The sequence below is a fragment of the Bactrocera neohumeralis genome, chromosome 2 (genome assembly GCF_024586455.1).
Source record: "Bactrocera neohumeralis isolate Rockhampton chromosome 2, APGP_CSIRO_Bneo_wtdbg2-racon-allhic-juicebox.fasta_v2, whole genome shotgun sequence".
NCBI lineage: Eukaryota > Metazoa > Arthropoda > Insecta > Diptera > Tephritidae > Bactrocera > Bactrocera neohumeralis.
Window position 1 is genome coordinate 62,438,153 of NC_065919.1, and position 18,976 is coordinate 62,457,128.

An 18,976-nucleotide genomic window follows, 5' to 3' on the forward strand; every position below is an offset into this window, starting at 1 on the left:
AACTAGCGCTCTTATTGAAAAACCCATTAGTAGAGCACTGAAAATTCCCTTTTTCAATCCATTTCAGGGTAGAATTGCCACCGAAGCATGTTCGTCCTCAGCCAAGTTTTCATGCGGCGAAGTGTCGAAAAAGAGAGTCCAGAGCTCGCATTTGTCACACAAATATCAAATATGAATTATGGGTATAGGTGTACACCGCAGTTCTTCAACGTTTCCAATGCAGTAGTTGGTAACTTGTTGTCTTTTTACTTTTGCTTCTGCCCCCAATGGCACTGCCAGTGATCAAGTTCACCTTTGAGCTTCAAACGTCGCATGACGTCATTATCCAAAACGTTTTTGAATTTATCTATCAAGCATGCCATAAGATATTCCATTTCTTTGGTTTTCAAAGTACATACTTTTTCCGGAAGCAGCAAACTCAGTTGAAATCCATCCAATACTTCTCTAGAAAGCGCGTCTTCAAATCTTCAGCGATTGTATCCAAAAGAGGAATGTACACTGAGACCCTGTAGTAGTCTTCCTAGGTCCCCCATTTCACCCCTCTGAATCAGCCACTGATTAATGCGAACTAATCTCTCAGTTTTTGAGATATTGATCGTTCTTGTCTATTCAAGAAGCTATGCATATGCCAGAAACGTACTTATATATTTGACTACAATGGCGTATAGCTAATATATGTACATACAAATTGACCGGTCTATATCTAATTATTGTATGGAAAAGCTTTTATTTGAATATACATATGTATATGTTCACGAAATTTTGCACGGATATTATGCGCAGCAATCCGAAGCAAAGGCGAAGAAATAGTTCAATTCTGACCTCTAGAGCCATACTGCCATAGAAAGTGACCTGTTAAGGCTCCATAGATTCTCTTCAGGCAAAATAAGCATTTTTTGGTTTTTCATTCTAATTGCATATTTTTAATATCTAGAGCCTATCTAAATAAAATTACTGCCGTAACCAAGTGCACTAGATGAAATAATGGCAAGGAATTTAGTATTCTTACAACTTTCTCCATAGAAATATAAAAAAATAGTTTTCTTTTATATAGTTTTTTTTTTTTTTTTATATTGGAACGACAGCATCAGCAGCTATTATGAACTATTATACCATGAAATATTTCATCAGCAAATTATCATTATTTATCAGCAAGCTTGAAATCTTTAAAACTAAAGGGTGCCAAGAGTTTTCCAATAACACACTAAGTCCTCAACAGCAATGTAATCACTTAATTGCACCGAAACTATGTTTCTAATCACAAAACAACAAGTGCATACAATCAACCACTTCTTTCCCCTAACCCTACACACTTCCTCTCCACACATTGACAGCCACATATTTTCATAAGCAGCTTGTACAATAACACTTCAATTTGTGTAATTCCCAAAACAATTTCGCCTCCACAAAGGCAACAAACACTTGACGCAAACATATCAAATTTCCAGCAGGGAAACACTTGGCAGGATGAGCCGAACGATGCACAGCGAACGGGTGAGTGCGAAACCCCTGTCATAACTGAGTGATGACCATCGAACGCAGGCGTCCTCGCGTCTAGCGTGGCGATTTCAAGTGGGAAGTCAAAGTAGACAGCAAATTTCGTGAGGAAATGGTAAAATAATATCTGGGAGATAAGATATTTTCGAAAATTTGGAAGTACTAATTTATGTATATATGTATGTATGTTCAATACTGTCTCACGGCACAGCAGCCAAGCGTGGTACGTACACTATACATGCATATGTGTGTTTGTGCTGCTATCCACAGCACTTCAAAAACTCACTTCAACGCATCTCCTCTTCAGCGCATATTGCACACTCTCTGTGTGTGCGGCGCATCATTTTATGGCAGAAGGGTGCTCAATTAGCCGTGACGCGCTGCCATTACATACATACATACATATATACGAACACAGCAGGGCAGAGTGAAAGGCAGCGAAATTAGTGTCTTTATGTACGCTAATGATTGCACAATGATTACGTTGGAATTTCGTTCACGACTCTGCTCTTTTTTCAGCGCTCACCTCCCCCTCCCTTGCAGCGCGACAGCAACAAGCGGCTGCGATGCAGTTGCCATTGCCGTTGAACACATTAAAATGCGTGAAAAATGTTCGCTTATTTGAACAAGTGCAGAGCGGCAAATAACAACGAACCGTACAGCGGCTGCAACAACAAGTGCACGCACGAAATTACACGATGTCGCCGCACAGCCAAGTGTATTCGTGTAAGCGGAGGGCGGCGCAGCGCAGCGCTTGTAATTGCGGCGACTGCGTTGGGTGGGTGTTTTATTGGTCGGTTGTTGTTGTTATTATTGTTGTTTGCGCTGGCTAAGTTTGCCGAACGATTTGCCGGCGTTGAAGTGTGACTGAATGGCATTTGGATCGCGCGAATTTTAACACTCGCGCTGTCAACGCGCCATCGGAACGTGGTTTTGAATATCATTGGGCGAATTACGGTGCCTCCTTGCCGCTAATAGTGCTGTTATGTTGCCTGTACACACGAGTGTTTGTGTATGTAGTTGAGGGTGCATGCCTATTTTTGTTGTTGTTTTGGCAAATTAAGAGCGTGAACGTTTTCATGAATCATGAATCATGCTGAACAGCTAGCGGTGGCGGGAATCACAGCAGCTGTTGTTGACAGATTACTTTGGCATATTTGTTGCATTGTTTGGACACATTGGCTACTGTTTAGCTATGAATGTAGAAATGTGTGCAAGTGCGAATATTTGTGTAAATTTACATTATCAAAAACAGCGATGCAACTTTTTGGTGTGTGGACACTTGTTGGCAATGTTTGCCAGTTTCAAGCAAATACAAACAAACATACACTTGAATATTTATGAATTTTCTTAACTGGCTTTAATTTATTTTTGAAGGAGGAAGGACCTCTCCGAGTCGTTGGATATCAAACGACGTTTATCTTGCGACTTCTGAGTAGGCATTTGAAAAGTAAAGTCCTCTCTCGACGAACAAAGACCAAATTCTACAAGTCACTCATCATCCCCGTCCTGCAGTATGGTGCAGAGGCATGAACGATGACAACATCTGATGAGTCTACATTACGAGTTTTCGAGAGAAAGGTTCTGCGGTAGGATTATGGACCCTCCAGAATGCATGAACGCTTAATCGCATTACGCTTCGAAGGTCAGTTCCTTCAAGAACTGGATGATTTCCGTCTTCGATGTTAAGGAGTCAATATATTGCTAGGATGGAATTCTCATTTTTGTGCTTGCCTGGTATTTTTGACTATTTCCTCGTATTGATAGTAGTTAGAGGATTATAGATCAAACATCAAATATATATCTACCTTTAAGTTCTACGAACTTAATTAAAATTGCTTGGACTGAAAAAGGGGAGCTGACACAGTGACGTACTTGATCTTCGATACCAAATGCCCTAGGCAAACATACAGCACATTATGTAGTATAGTATGTTACGGAAACCATATTTGTAAATAAGTGTCAGCCGTGTTAGACCAGAGCAGAATCTTTTGAAAATGGTAAAAAATTAAAAAAAAAATTCCAAATAGGTCGAAACATATTGGAAAAAAACAAGATAAAATAACAGAAATGAAGGAAAAAATAATTTACAGGCGATGTGAAGGCGGGACGAGGAAGATGAGGCAATTGGTTGAAAGTTTAAGGGTTTAAAACTAGTTTACTACGGGTTCTATAGGAAAAATGTATCTTTCAAAATGGTAGGGAATGACAATATCTATAACTTTTGTATTAACACCCTTTTGACATAACCTCAAACTTTATGTGAAAAATTCAAATAACCCAGTTTTTTGTTTTTTTTTCTCTTGTACACAAAATTGTTTTCCTTCACGGCGTTTGGTGTAAATTTCCTGCTTTTATTTTATTTAAATAGCAAAAATATGTATATTTGGCTGGTTATGGTTATGGTTTGAAACAAATTTACACAAATACGGTATTTCTGCGACTAGTACTATTAGAGCGTCAGAGCGTTCTCTACTTAATTTATTATTTTTTCCAACTTTTTTGAAAATGAATATTTTTATCAATTCATATACATATGTATGCATATACAATGTACATATATTATACATAAGTATATTCTTTTTAATTTAATTTTTTTTTATTACTTAACTTTATTAAACGTTTTCAATTATTTTTGCGATCTTTAAATAAATTCTCATGATCACCCCAAAACCGATTTAAATGATCGCCATTATAGTGGAATCATTAGTGCATACAACAGTCGATACAGCATAAGTTTAAGAATGAGCTGACAGATATAATATAGTTGCTTGTTCACACCATTTTGACGCACAGACAGACACTGTTTGCCTTGGGGGCATAACTCAATGCGCCAACGACTCGGAACATGGCGAGGGAATGAGTGAGTTATGAGCTAATTAATTATTTGTTAATTTGTTAGTTGTCAGAAGTCATTTTAGATACTTTTCCTTGGCAACATATGAGAACATGAGCTTCTGCGTAAGTTGCGTTGACGTCGCATAAGCGTGTACAAATGTTTTTCGTGCTTTTTTTGGTTGAGCGATTTGTTTTTTTCTACGAAGTCTAGCAAGAAATTATACACGTTTTGCAAATACCTATAATATCGATTTTTCTTGGCGCACTTTGCTCAAAATCTCTATTTGCTTTTGCTATTTAAAGTTTTCAGCTTATAATTCTAAAAGCCGCTCCAATCTTCTAACTCTAATCATCTTAAGTTACAAGTATATTCAGTACTTACTTCTCAGTTTCTCGAGCGGCTCATGCTTCGGCGTATGCGGTGGCACCACGGCGTGATGTGGATGCTGCGGATAGCCCAAATCCTGACCAGCTGTATGATGTAAATGACTCAGACTGCCGATTGGCATCAGACTCGAGATGGCGGGTGAAATGCTAACCGACGAATTGGAGTCATGTAGACTGTGATGATTGTGCAAATGCTCTTGTCCCGTGGCCGAACCGGCGCTACCATTCACCGTTGAACTGCCAGTACTGCCACTACTGAGTGCAGTGCTTGTTGTGTTGGTACTCTCAGCCGAACCTGCCGAACCGGCACCCGCTGCTGTGCCAGCGCTTACTAAATCCTGCAAACAGAGGCCGGTCGATTCGGCTGACATTGCTTCGAGACCATTTAGCGCACCACCGGTGCCGGCCGAATTGTGGACCACACCCAGACCGCTGCCAGCAGCGACGGCACCACCGCCGCCGCCACCGGCGCGATCCATGCCTAAGTACGTGGGAAAAATGGTGGAAAAGCTTTGTGCCACAGACTGATGTGGCTGATGGTGATGCAGTGCGGCCGACTGCTGGTGCGGATGCGGATGCGGATGCAGCGGTGGCAGGTGGTGATCTCTGCCGGAGAACTTCGTCGTGACGACGTCCTTGAAGTGTTGCAAAAATGTAGTCGTCGTGGTGAGGCCGGTATAGTCTAACGTTGGCGTAATATTGGTCGGCACGTACGCGGACGCTGTGTGTGGCGTCGTACGGTCGTTAGTGCGATCGATGATTGTGCCGTTCGCCTGCAACTGTGCGGTGTGTAAGGCGTGGCGTAGATACGTGGTGACTCAATGTGTAAGTAGCTGCTGAAAGTGAGGAGTAAAACGAATTTTAGTAAGTTTAGTGCAGAATTTAACTGTAAATGTGATTTATAATTGTATGTGCGCAGCGCGAATTTTAAAAAGTTCCGCTGTCAGGTGTGCACCTTAACTAGCTTATCTACGGTTAGTTAATAGCTTTCGTTGCTGAAGTAGCTAAGCGCAGTGCGATTATCTCTTATGTGATAACAAATTAATTGCAAATGTTGAATGAATTCATGTAAATTAATTTAGATTTTGATTCAAATAGGTATACACATAAAATATGCTGGAAATATTTATATTAATATAAAAATTGTATTAAGTTTTGAGTTCGGTTTCCTCATATTAATGGCTGAGGTTCGAAGATTTCTTAAATAAGTAGACTATTATTAGCAATTAGAAGCTTTTTGGAAGCTGGGCAACTTTAATGTGAAATTTTCATGCCTGAAACTGGATCATTTCAGATTAACCATTTTATCCTTGAAATACATATTCGTTTGTGGATTTTTGCTGTTAAGCTCTCGAGAAACCAGCATTTAAAGTAATATAAAGTTCTTTTGAGAATTGAAAATATTTATAAAACATTTTATAACCTCAATTGGTTTTAATTTTTTTAAGAATTCTAAGCTTTCTATGTCATCTATCCAAAAAGAAACGCATTGTTGAGTTAGTAGCAAATGAGAAGTGCTTTTAAGGGCTATATCCACTTGCAAGTCAGAAGAAATTTGTTTCTGGTGCATTTTTTGAAAAGGCATTTCATTTAATAAATGTACAAAAATGTTACTTTTGCAAAAATTTTAGTATATTTTGAGGTGATCACCTGAGAAAGTTTTGATTTTTTTTGGAAATTTCAATATATTAAGAAACTGTTTAATTATAAAAAAACAATAACTAAATTTTATGAAGCTGAGAAAGTGAAAAAGATGTTTCTACTCAAAATTATATCAAATACCAAAAACAAAAAACGTATTTTTAAAGATCTAAGAACTGAAAAAAATTTTGTTTTTTAACAAATCAGCTAATTTCCAAAGACAAAAAATTTAAATTATATAAATTTACACTTGAGCGTGACAAAAATCGTGTTCCTTTAATAGAAAGAAATTTTCAAGTTAATCGATCTAGTCGATTTGAAGATATTTGCCTTGCAGGCTCTGAAAACAGCGTGTCCTGAAAAACGCGTTTAAAGCATTTGGAGTTGTTCTCGCGAACTTAAAAAATACTTGCAAATACGCTCATTTCTCCGAAACTATTTGCCGAATCAATTCAAATTTCGGCAAATATTCCCAAATATATGTATACAAGTTACAAGCGATTTACAAGCGATATATAAGCACAATAAATGTAACCTCTGGGTGTATTTTTGCTGTTCTTGGATGATTTGATGCAATGGCTAATCATTTTTGAGAAAAATACCTATGCGTTATAACAGTTATAAAATATGTTGAATTTTACCTGCAAGTACAATCTTTTTAACAAGAAAACTATTTAACTTCGATTGCATTTAAGCTATGACATAATACCATTCATAAATAGAAAAGTTTCCTTACAAGGACTTGATTTTGAACGTTCACTTTGTATGGCAGCTATATGATATAGTAGTCCGATCTAAAAATTTCTTCAAATATTATAACTTTGTCTTAGGAAATAAACTATACCAAATCTCATGAAGATATCTCGTCAAATAAAAAAGTTTTCTGAGAAAAAACTTGATTTTGAACGTTCAGTTTGTATGACAGCAATATGCAATAGTGACCCAAAATTGGCAGTTCCAAACGGCAAATGAACTGCTTTTTGGCAACAGTTCGTGATTAAAATTTCAGATCGATATCTTTAAAACTACGAGGCTAATTCCCGTATTTGCTAATAGCATACAAATAGACATGGCAAAATCTCCTCAGCTCGTCACGCTGATCATTTACTTATTTATTATATACATTATTTTATATTTTCGCTCTGGCTGTTACTTCGTGGAAAACTTTATATACTCTCTTCAGGGTATAATTAGCATTAACTAGCTTGTAATTCCCGTAATTATATATTTTCGAAGGCACTGTAATTGGAAAAAGTATACACATTATTCTTGAAATATCTTTTATGCATCAGTAGCACCTTACATATAACATTTATTTATAGGTAATATACCTTTAAAATTGTATGTAGTTACGTATATTTTTTAATATAGCTGATAAAACTGTTTACCTAGCAAATTTACTAACAAAATAAAAAGCTTAACCTCAACAGCACCTAGCGACACTTAGAAATGGCTAAAAGCGCCGAGTGAGTAAAACTGTGGTGCTGCACGGAATATAAGCGTATATATGTATGTATGTGCATACAAACTCTATATGAATATGAATATGCCTACCAACGAGACATACTAGATGTTGCATACATTTGTATGTACGTATGTATGTGCATACGTGTGTTTGTATATTTGCTCGGCGCAATGAAACTTATAAAAGTTGTAGATAAACAGCGCTGATAGCGGTGTGTTGATAGCTTGTTGTAAACTGCTGTTTTACACGGAGGCATTGCCGCGCGTCGGGCAAATTAATAAGGCATAATAAAAGCAAATTAAGCGGCAGAACAAATACACGTACAAATGTTTACATGCGTGTATGTATGTATACATATGTATGTATGTATATACGTGTAGTCTTACAAATAACATATTATTTACACTTTTTCATATTTTCCTGCAACTGAAGCTGAGGTCATGCACTCTTCGCCACCTGTGCTCAAAGCAGAACAAGCCGCCGTTTCCAGCGCGTTGCTTCACTGCATCAACGCGGAGTATGTGGACATTTAGAGTGCGGTTTATACAACACAAAAAAAGTGTTTGCACTCTGCACACACACTCATACACGTAAACACGGCAGCTTCGAAAGCAGTTTTAAAGTGAAAAAATGCCACAAGCTCCTATCCTTGCTGCCTCCGGCAGCCGCACACACGCCGCTTAACTTACCAGTTAGAAGTTTATGATTATTCCCGGCGTTGGTCTCACTATTCTTATGATTCTACTTATATTTCTATGCTTTGCGTCTAGCACTCGCTGCTGCTCTTCTCAACTAATTTTCCTCGCGCGGCCGCAATTACACGCAAAGCGTTTAGAGGCACCTACGCAGCAACACATTTAAAAAGGTGCACAACTACAGCTATGTTTGTGTGTATGTAGTAAGTACATATATTCCAAAAGAGATAACAGCACTTGGTGTCTTATCTCTGTAAAAATATTTACACTCTACGTGTCTTATTTATTGCGCGTGCTGTCGGCACTAGCTGTACCATATTGTTGTTGTTGTGGTCTCTTATTGTTCCTTCAGCATACAACATACCATACATGCAGCACAGCAGTGGCAAAGTTGTTACAAACTCTGAATTTCGTTTATCAGCGCTTGGAAGCTCTACACATTTTGCGCGACCTAATCAAATTATTGCCGATTGCAGTTGCTGTGGTTGTTGTTGTTTGTATTGAATTGTAATTAGTGCTGTTAAAAATTTACACATTTACCTGATATATAGACAAATTTGCATAAATGTTTATTTTTAATTCACTTTTTGCATTAGTTTACTGTGTATCCGTGTGAAAACATCGTAAATCATTGAAAATTTTGAATTAAAATACAACAAAAATTACAAAAACCGAAATATTTGAGATTACTGTTGATGTATTGGAGATCCTATAAAATGTATAAATAAATTATCAGCATGGGGAACTGAGTACATATAGTACATACATATACATATGTACTCTGTATGTACAGAAGTATATAGGCGAATTAGTCGCTCAGTTTTTGAGATATCGATCTGAAATTTTGCTGACGTCCTTTGCTCTCTAAGTAGCTGCTCATTGATCGGAATCACTGAAATCAGGCCACTATAGCATAGAGATGCCATACAAATTGAACCAATGGAATCTAGTGCTTATATAGAAAACTTTTTCATTTAACAAGATATCTTCACGAAATTTAGCACAGGTTATTTTTCAAGAGAGCGCTATAATCTCCTAAGAAGTTGTTTGGATCGAACGACTACAGCTTATAGCTGCCATACAAACTGACCAATGCAAATCAAGTTCCTGTATGGAAAACTTTTTAATTTGGCAAGCTACCGTTATGAAATTTGGCATATATTCTTGCCAAAGCCGAAGCTATAATGCACTCTTATATTGTACAGATCGAACCACTTTAGCGGGTAGCTGTCATAGAAACCGGCCGCATAAAATCAAGATAAAGAACTTTGTAAACCTTTTTATGCTATAAAAAACAGCTTTGGTTTAGCCAAAGTTAAGTTTTTTATTGGAATTTCATGAGGTTATTCCTTGAACTGAATATTTATATTCTTAAACAATTTCCTATAGTGATATGTTCCAACTATGATCTCAAGCAAAAGATCCTTCAAAATTTTTAATTCACGCAGTATGACATCTTTATATAGTGTAATCATACATACATATTTATCACTTTAAAATAATATTATAATTTAATTAAACACCAATAAATTTAGTTTTGTAATCAATCTATCAACTATAGCACATACTAAAATCACAAAAATCCAATTACGGCATAATTTTCATAACAAAATACCAAGAAGCTCGTCATCTACATAGTTATACTCTATAAATTGGCACTTCCAGCGCTTGGATTTTACAACAGCTACCCCTACACATACACACAACAACAAAAATAAAACTAAAATTGCTGCACAACAACAACAACAAAAGTAAGTGCATGCAACCATATCATTAGACATGACGCTCGAGAAGTCATAAAGACATAAATTTAATTAAAAATCACTCAACGGATTAGTCGTAAATCAATGATTACGCCAATATACACAAATTAAGTGCGCCTGTATGTGCGTGTACTTAACGGTTTTGTTTTGTATACATTCGCTTGGAATAAGTGTTTGTTAGAATGACGTTGGCGGCAAAATTTTGTAGATATTTATAGCAAAACTTGTATGTTTGTTTGTTTGGGTGAGTTTAACTACGCAATTGCTTAAAGAGATTATTTTTACGTAGCTGGACCTTTTTAGCTGAATTTCTTCAATTAGTCGATTCATTAAATGCTCTTGCCTTTTTTAAACTTTGAACTAGAAACTGTTCATTCACAGAAACAAAAACTTAATAGTTGAAACTTAAAATTTTCAAATTAAAATTACGTTATAATGAGTTAACGGTTTTATTTATTAAGAGAAAGTAATAAAGTATTTTTAATTTGGAAAAGTGAGTCAGGTAAATCAAATATGCAGAAATGAGAAATATGTCTTATTAAATTCTACAACCTTTACCTCCAGAATATTATCCTAAATTTTCAAGTTGATTCGAGTAAAAATTTCGAGGATACAGACTTGAGAACTTGTGCGCTCGCGGCTAGCTAGGCTAAGTGCGCCGTCTTTAAACGCATTTTTCTCGAAACTGTGTTTTTGAAGTTGGTTGTCAAGATTTCTCGAAACTACTTAACAGATCTTCATGAAATTTTACACCAGTCTTTGAGATACAATTCTTAAAGATTGGACAGAGGATTTTTTTTATTACTACTATTTAAAAAAAAATCGCAAAATTTTCTCTGAAATTTTAATTTTTTTGTAAAAATGTCTATCAAAAATCCAATTTTTAGGTATTTTTTAACTCTTCTTTCTCCAAGTTTTAAGTTAAGGTTTTAACTAAAACACGTATTTTTTCACTTTAGATGATGCTGTAAGGAGTTCCTGCCAACGAGGGCGCATCTCCGAGGAAACCCATGTAACGCCTTATAGGATGTTCCCAAAATTCTGAGTCTGATTGTGACCCGCAATATATTAATTTATATTTTCGTTATTTTTCAAAAAAAAAAAAGAACGCAAAAATATTATGATATTATGGTATGCTGAAAAATACGCAGAAATATAATTTTCAATAAATTATTTTCTTTTTTTTATACTACAAAATAAATCATCAATCTCAGATGAATTAAAAATTGCAGTAGTAACAATATACTCCCTTTGACATAAAAAAAATTGCAGTTATCTCGAAAAATTAGCAAAAATTTGTAGCTTAATATGGATACATTTTGTTAAAATAGGCGCAGAAGCTTCAAAAATTATATAATTAAGATGTATGTATGTATTTTATTATATTACGTAACACCATCAACACGACTCCTACGATACTTATTCACATTCTGTCAATAATTGCAAAAATATACACTTCGAATGAAATGGTAAGAATAATGTACATATATTTGACATATGTTTTAAGCATATACTATATCAAAATATTATTAATTTTTTCCTTAGAACAATTATTATTTTTATAATATTTAACTTTCTACACGGTCTATGAAACTAAACCGCCAATAAAATCCATTGCAATTGCCCTCACAGCATCATTTTCATATTTTAAAACAGTTCAGTGCTTCACTATCATTTTTCAAACAAAATATTTACGCAATCATTCTTATTACCACTTACACACGTAAATATACACTAACAAGTATGAATGAACTAATATAAATCAAGTCGGTGCATGCAGTGCGAAAAATAACAGCAAATATTTGCATATGCATTGGATTGGTCTCTTGACTACAACAACAAACAACTAAAAAAAAAAAAACAAAAAATAATTACAATGTAAATGCCTGTTTTTGTTGTTGTTGTGTTATTGTATTAAGTATAATGCTTAAATGCCACTTTCGCTTTTCATTCATTAATTCATTTAGACGCGTAGTAAGCAAAAACAAAAACAATAACGAGAGCAAAAAAGCTTTGACGGCGCGCGATCTGTTCTCTAACCACTAACCGTGCTAACTGCGGCTTTAGATTGTCATAAAAACGCCACACACACACAATGCCACACGCAAATGCACATATGTAGGTGTGCGTATGTACGTCTGGGCAGTTGGGTAGACAGACGGGCATGCAAAATATTCACACTTGCCGCCAACCACACACCACACACTCTAGTAGTCAAATCAAATTGAGAATTTATACGTCAAAATCCCGCTTGATCTCCACTTGATCCCGAGTGGATTAAAGTGGCTGAGTGCTTGTAATGTTTTTAATCGTTTTGCGGTTGCCCGGTGAGCATTATTAAAATAATAATTTACTTTAATGTAGATTTTTATTTGAAAACGACAGATTTTGCTTAATTTAAAGTCGCTTTGATGTGTGCGAATTATACGCCTTTGCGTGTGTGTGTGCATGTGTGTTGATGTTAAGTAATGAGACAGGAATTTATGAGTTCTTAACCAATCAGCTGCAAGTTGCTTATTTTGGGCAGCGCACACACATAAATTACAAAATTCATATGTTTGAGTTGGAGAAATTTTAAATATATTTGGAATTTATGTTGATAGGCGATAAATAATTTCGACATAAAATTTATTTCAAAAATAAATATTTTTCACACACATATTTTTGTATTTGTAGCGTTGCTCATTTCTTAGTTTCGAATGTGGCAACCTCTAAATTCGTATAAAGAAATTAATTTATTGTTGCAATGTCAAGTTTGTTGCTTTGGGCTTCACATTTTATGATTTTTATGTTTAGAAAAAGTTTTGAAAAAAACAAGAATATATAGACATATGTATATAGAAATCTGTTTGACCAAAACTAAACAGTTTTTAAGAATAACAAAGAAAAAATAAAATTAAAATTTAAATATATTTAATCAAATGTTTACAATATACACTAGAGAGCCAAAAACTAAATTTTTTCCTTAGAAAAATTATAAATTATATAATAGCAGTAATAAAACTTAACAATTTTATAAAATAATATATGTAGTTTTTAATATTTTTTACACTTCCTACTATATTATTATAATTTTTTTTTTTATCAGAAGATTTATCTAAAAAACAACAAAATTACATCATTTATAGTCAACATAATCGGCCTACTGAGCGTACTATTCACAACACCATCACCCATCTTGAGACCCAGCATTCAGTATTGGATACAATTCGAACCAGTAGACCACGCCAGCAAGCAGTGAAGAAAGCGTACAAATAATAGATCTTGTGCAAGAACTAAATCCGCTCGACCTTCCAAAGCGACATCAATTCGCTCTATAGGCTCTTGAGAAGTGTGAATAAGATCCGACGTTTACTATCCACATTTTGTTCAGCGATTAGACCAATTTCTGGGGCACAATGGATATATAAACAAGCGAAATTGCAGCATTTGGAACGAAGAGCAGCCTGAATATGATATTCACGAGCTGGCATTTCATAAAGAAAGTCAAAATTTCTTCAAAAATAGTGCTGATAAGATCGTAAACGTCAATAGCGACCGTTATTATGCCATGATAATCGACTATTTGTTGGCTGAAATTGAAGCTTGTGATCTAGGAGACATTTGGTTTCAACAAGACTCAACACATCGCATCAATCAATGGATTTATTGAGAGGCCACTTCGGTGAGTAGATAATTTCATATTTTGAGCCGATCGATTTGTCACCAGTCGAAATACCCGAAAGAGTCATCAAATATTGGACGATCTGAGACGCAGCCGCGGCACACAATTGAAAGAGATATTCTTCAAAAGATAACAACTAAAGAATGTTCTTTCGAATGATAAGACACATTCCGCGTTAAAGTTGAAGTTTCTGTGTGTTTTCTTCAAAAAAGTAGGGAACCCCGAAATGGATGACCATTTATAAACAGTATCAGATAACTAGCATAAGTTCTAAAAACTGTCAGGCTTAGCCCACATCAGTATAACAGAGTTTCGGAATAATATTTGATCCGAAAAAATATATTTTTAATATTATTTTATTTTTACTAAATTTAATTTCACTAATTTTAAATAGGAAACAGCACTTATTTTTATAAATATAAAATCAAAAAACCCGTGAAACAAATTATTTGTGTAAGTCTTTTATAAAAAATTATATTTTGAAACTGTGAAATGCGCGAATTTTGTCATTGAAGAAAAAAAGTTGGTGAAATATGTTTTTGCAGATGGTTGATTTTTATTGGCGGTTTGACCTGTGCTCCATACGTTCCACCATTAAATATACCATTTTATTATCATATTATTTCTACCCCCTTCCACTGCTACTATCTGCTTTTTCACAAATAAAGAAGAGTTCACACATTTGCTGTTCTGCCTTTCAAATTTGTATGATATATAACGCGTAAGCAATAAAGAAGAAGAAGATATAGAAATATCTATTTTTGTTTCAATTTTTAATTTCATAAATATTAAAAAATTATATTTTATGCTAATAACATGTATTAATATTGTTTATGATAGGATCACATTTGTTTATGATTTCATAAATATATATTTTATGGATGAGAGATTACATTCAAACAGCATATTGAATAAAGAGGTTGGAAAACAATGTGTTCTAATATGTAAATGTGTTTGAAAATTTGGAAAAACATAATAACAACTTTTATTTTAAAGATTCCTTGATTATTTTTGCTGCAAACTCGTTTTCGATGAGTGGTAAACCTAAAATTTTTAATACCCACTTCTGAACAAACAATTTGTTTTTCACGAAGAAAGCCGAGAATAGCATAATATAAGTTTAAAGAGCTGATATAGGCATACATATTATGTTTGCGATGAGTTAGATGAATAAATAATTAAAAGCAAACGAAAAAAAAAATTATTTGAGAGCATTATTTTGAAATTATATCAGACGAAACTTAATAGTAGCAGCAGGCCTATTATATGTATCTACATTTTTAGAACTGTTGAGCCTTATCACAGACTTCTTCACATTAATCCATAGATGTGCTAACATTATGAGACGCCAGCGGCAAATACAAAGGAACATGTCAAGTACATTATCACATACTTGATTCACCAAAATTGGATTGAATACGAACTTCTGCAAGTTTTGAATTATTATCGCATAAATGAATGACTTGGAATTTAAGTATACTTAGAGATGGTTTTAGAAACATTTTATTTCATTGATGTATAATTATATAGCTTGATCATATTTTTCATTCGGATTTCTTACTTGAAAGACATGTTTCGTAACAGTTTTAGAATAACAAGATTTTGAAATCAAGGATTTGACATTGAATTTCAAGAGGCAATTCTCAACCGTGATTATCAGCTGTCCCATAGAGAAGAGATCAAAAATTATTGTTAGAAAACAAATAATATTAAAATTTAGACTCTTCTCAACTGCTGTAATAATAGAAGCAGCTTTAAAGTTAATGTAAACTTCGGAAATAGAGCTCTCATAAAACGTGAGTATCAGCTGTTCAAAGGAGATGAGATCCAAAAATCCATTTAAAGAGGTATAATATTAAAGCTTCGACACCTTCAGCACTCAAGTGTCAAATATACGAATAATAATATTAAAACTTCGATTGTATCGAGATTCTTTCAAGTCACAAATATCAGAAGAAACGCAACAGCTGCGATGATATGTTAACTCGTATAATCAAAGCTCCAGAAATCGGGTTTTTACAAAATGCGAGTGATTTTTGGGTGTTAGCAGTCTCACAAGAAAAGCTCAATAATTTTTTAGATATAATAATATAACAATAATAAAACGAATAATATTACACTTGTCACTTGAGAGTCAAACCCCAATCACGGAATAACTCGCATTAGTATTAAAGATGTTTCTAAAGCAAACTATTTGAAAAATGATGTAATTACAGAGAATATTCGAAGTTTTCACAACTGGCTTGATATAAATTAATTAACTTTTTGGGCATATTTGCGGTATTTTCAATGAATCGGATGCTTTAATATCTAGAGAACAGTTCAACTATTGAATTAATTTTGTGTTCCGAGATTTTCAAACAAAAATAAAATTTAAGTCACTATGGAAAAGTAAAAGTTTAGTGCCAATATTAAATTTGTAAAAAAAAACAAAATATTGGAAAGGTGAAATAACTTCGAAACCCCTTCAACACACGGATTTTATGAGAATTTCCCAATATGAAAAATACACTCAGAGGTATGATTTTTGGCGACGGCTTTTTGAACAAAATTTCCCATAATTGAAAACTCGGTGAGACTGCCAATCATGAACGCGGGTACACCTATTGCTTATACCAACATATTTTATTCATTTTTACAAATTCAAATATATACAGCCAACAACAAAAATAAGCTGCTAGATAATCTCCAATTTGATGAATGTTTTTGTGAGCAAAATATGACCGCATAAAAGTCACGTGCACTGCCTGACCGAGCGCAACAAATCAAATTGTGTGAGGAAAAATGTATAAAAGAAAAACCGGCAAATCTTACCTTCAAGCACAAGGTGGCCGATATCAGCGTTTAATCCACTTATAATGAATCGAACTAGCTGACAAAGTTTTCGGATTTTACTACTGTGTGATATAGTTTTTATTATGCTTTTGATTTTTTGTAGTTGTAATGGCTGATTTGTGTATTTCGACGCACTAATTTACTGTCACTGCACATGGGTGTTTAACCGACGGGTCGTGAGCGCTTGAAGAGGCATAAATCAAATGGCAAGACGCGGCGACAAATCGAAGTTGTAAATGGAAATTTGTGTGCGTGTATGAAAATAGCAGCAATTTCAAAAACGGAACGTGTGCTGTTGTATTTTTTGTTTTTCTTTTTTACTTTTAGATTTTTATTAATATTTTTTTAGAGATAACTGCGTAATATAGTGTTTTTTGTAACGAGTTTTTGCTGCTAAAATTTTTAAAATATTTTCACGCAATTTTTTTTTTTTATTATTATTTTTAATGTGAAACAGTTAGCTAAATTACTTTTTGACACTTTTTTAACTTTAAAGTTGTTGTAAATTGTAATGTTGTTGTCACTCTATTGTATATTTCATAAAAATACTTTTTTCACAATTCAATATTTGCTGCTGCTGTTTATTATTGTAAATAGTAGTACGTATTTTTTTGTTTTTAGTATTTCACGCAAAACCTTTGAAAAAAATTCACGTTCACGTATCCACAAAATAACAAATTATGTAGCTAAGTGCTTACGCAGAGCTTAAGCGCGTTAAAGAGCTTTAGTTTTTTACGCTTAATAAAAAAACAAAACACTCACACATGCATATGCGTAGTACACACACAGTTCAGCTGCACACTCTTTAGTTCAGTTAGCTTTGTTCGGGGATTCGCACTGGCTTAGTCTGCTAATAATTTAAGCCGTTCGCGTAATTAGGCTAAGCTGTAGATGCCTTTAATTCACAATTCTTAATACACCACACTGTCACACACCGACACTAACGCTACTGAGTAGTGAGCAGTTGTTATTGTACAACACTTGGAGGAATTTGACTTTTGTGACGGAGCGCACGTTTGGCTGAAAAAAGTGTAGCAGCAGCTTGTATGGCGGCAATCACAGTGGTAGCGGAAAACGGAAACGCGTCTGCTTTGGTAACGAGACGTATCTGAATTGAAATCAAATTTGAAACGCAAATGTATCGACTGGATGAGTAGTGGATATGTACACCACAAGTGCGAGTACGAGTGCCTATATATGTATGTGCGTGTGGTTGTGTACCAGCAAATGATGGCACATTGCGCGCGAGTGTATTGCTGCTGCTGCTATGCTGGGCGCTTTTCGGCTATCGAGCGCGCACACACAACAAACACCCTAATGAAACACGCGCGCAGGAGAATAACAAAGATATAGACAAATATCAGTTACAAAAATAACACACCGCTTGGCGTATGGCGTGAGAGAGTACGAACACGCGCTGCGCAATGCCGCTGCTGCTGCTGCTGCTACTAGTACCACTATCTACTAGTGCTGCTGCAGTTGCTGCTATTGTTGTTGTTGTTGGTGTTGCTGTAGAATGGGGCGGACGCTGGCCGTGTGGCTGCTGCTGATGCGTTGCTGCTATCACCACCCCTTATTAGATATATTCCACACTGTTATTGTTCTTGTTGTTGTTATTATTGTTATTTTTGTTGTTGAGACTGAATGGAAATCACTTTTTGTTGCTGAACACACACTTTTCAGCTCCACACACAATTATTGGAAAATTCAGAAAATTCACTGCTTCAACGCGCCGTTGGGACGCGGCAAGCGAAAATATTCAAATACACTCTGCTTAGCGGTGCGTTCAGCGCGGCATGTACACTGTTCGATTACACTGGCGCAGCGGAAAACAACGAACTGATTTGTGAAATTCCGTTTAGCAGCGCGCTAGTCCAACAAGCGGGCGAGCGACTCGGCGAAAGCAACACAAATATCTTATCAGCGCACACACACACATATATATCCATATACATACATATATATAAATATATATACGTTAGCGAGCAGCGCTATCGATCGTGTCGACTAACCACGCTTGCGGTGGTGTGAGCGCGCTAGCTATATACGACACAAACCGCGCTCACTTAGAGTTTGTGCGCGTATGTGTAAATTCTGATAAGAAATTACCGTAACACGTGTGTGTGAGCGCGCAACTGTCAGCTATGTGTAGCATGGAACAGCATGCGCGCTCGCTCTACCAGCCACAATG

At 35.2% G+C, this 18,976-nt stretch overlaps 1 protein-coding gene across 1 annotated transcript in view; it reads right to left on the bottom strand.

Moving 5' to 3' along the window:
* LOC126759194 (pituitary homeobox homolog Ptx1) overlaps positions 1 to 18,599 on the bottom strand; it is an 80,312-nt gene extending 61,713 nt beyond the window's left edge. Inside the window, exons 1-2 of the mRNA XM_050473888.1 lie at positions 16,765 to 18,599; positions 4,718 to 5,558 (exon numbers count right to left, since the gene is read on the bottom strand). Coding sequence (XP_050329845.1) covers positions 4,718 to 5,201 — 484 coding nt within the window. The 5' untranslated portion in view covers positions 5,202 to 5,558; positions 16,765 to 18,599. The remainder of the gene's footprint in view (positions 1 to 4,717; positions 5,559 to 16,764) is intronic.
* Between the last annotated feature and the right edge of the window lie 377 nt (positions 18,600 to 18,976).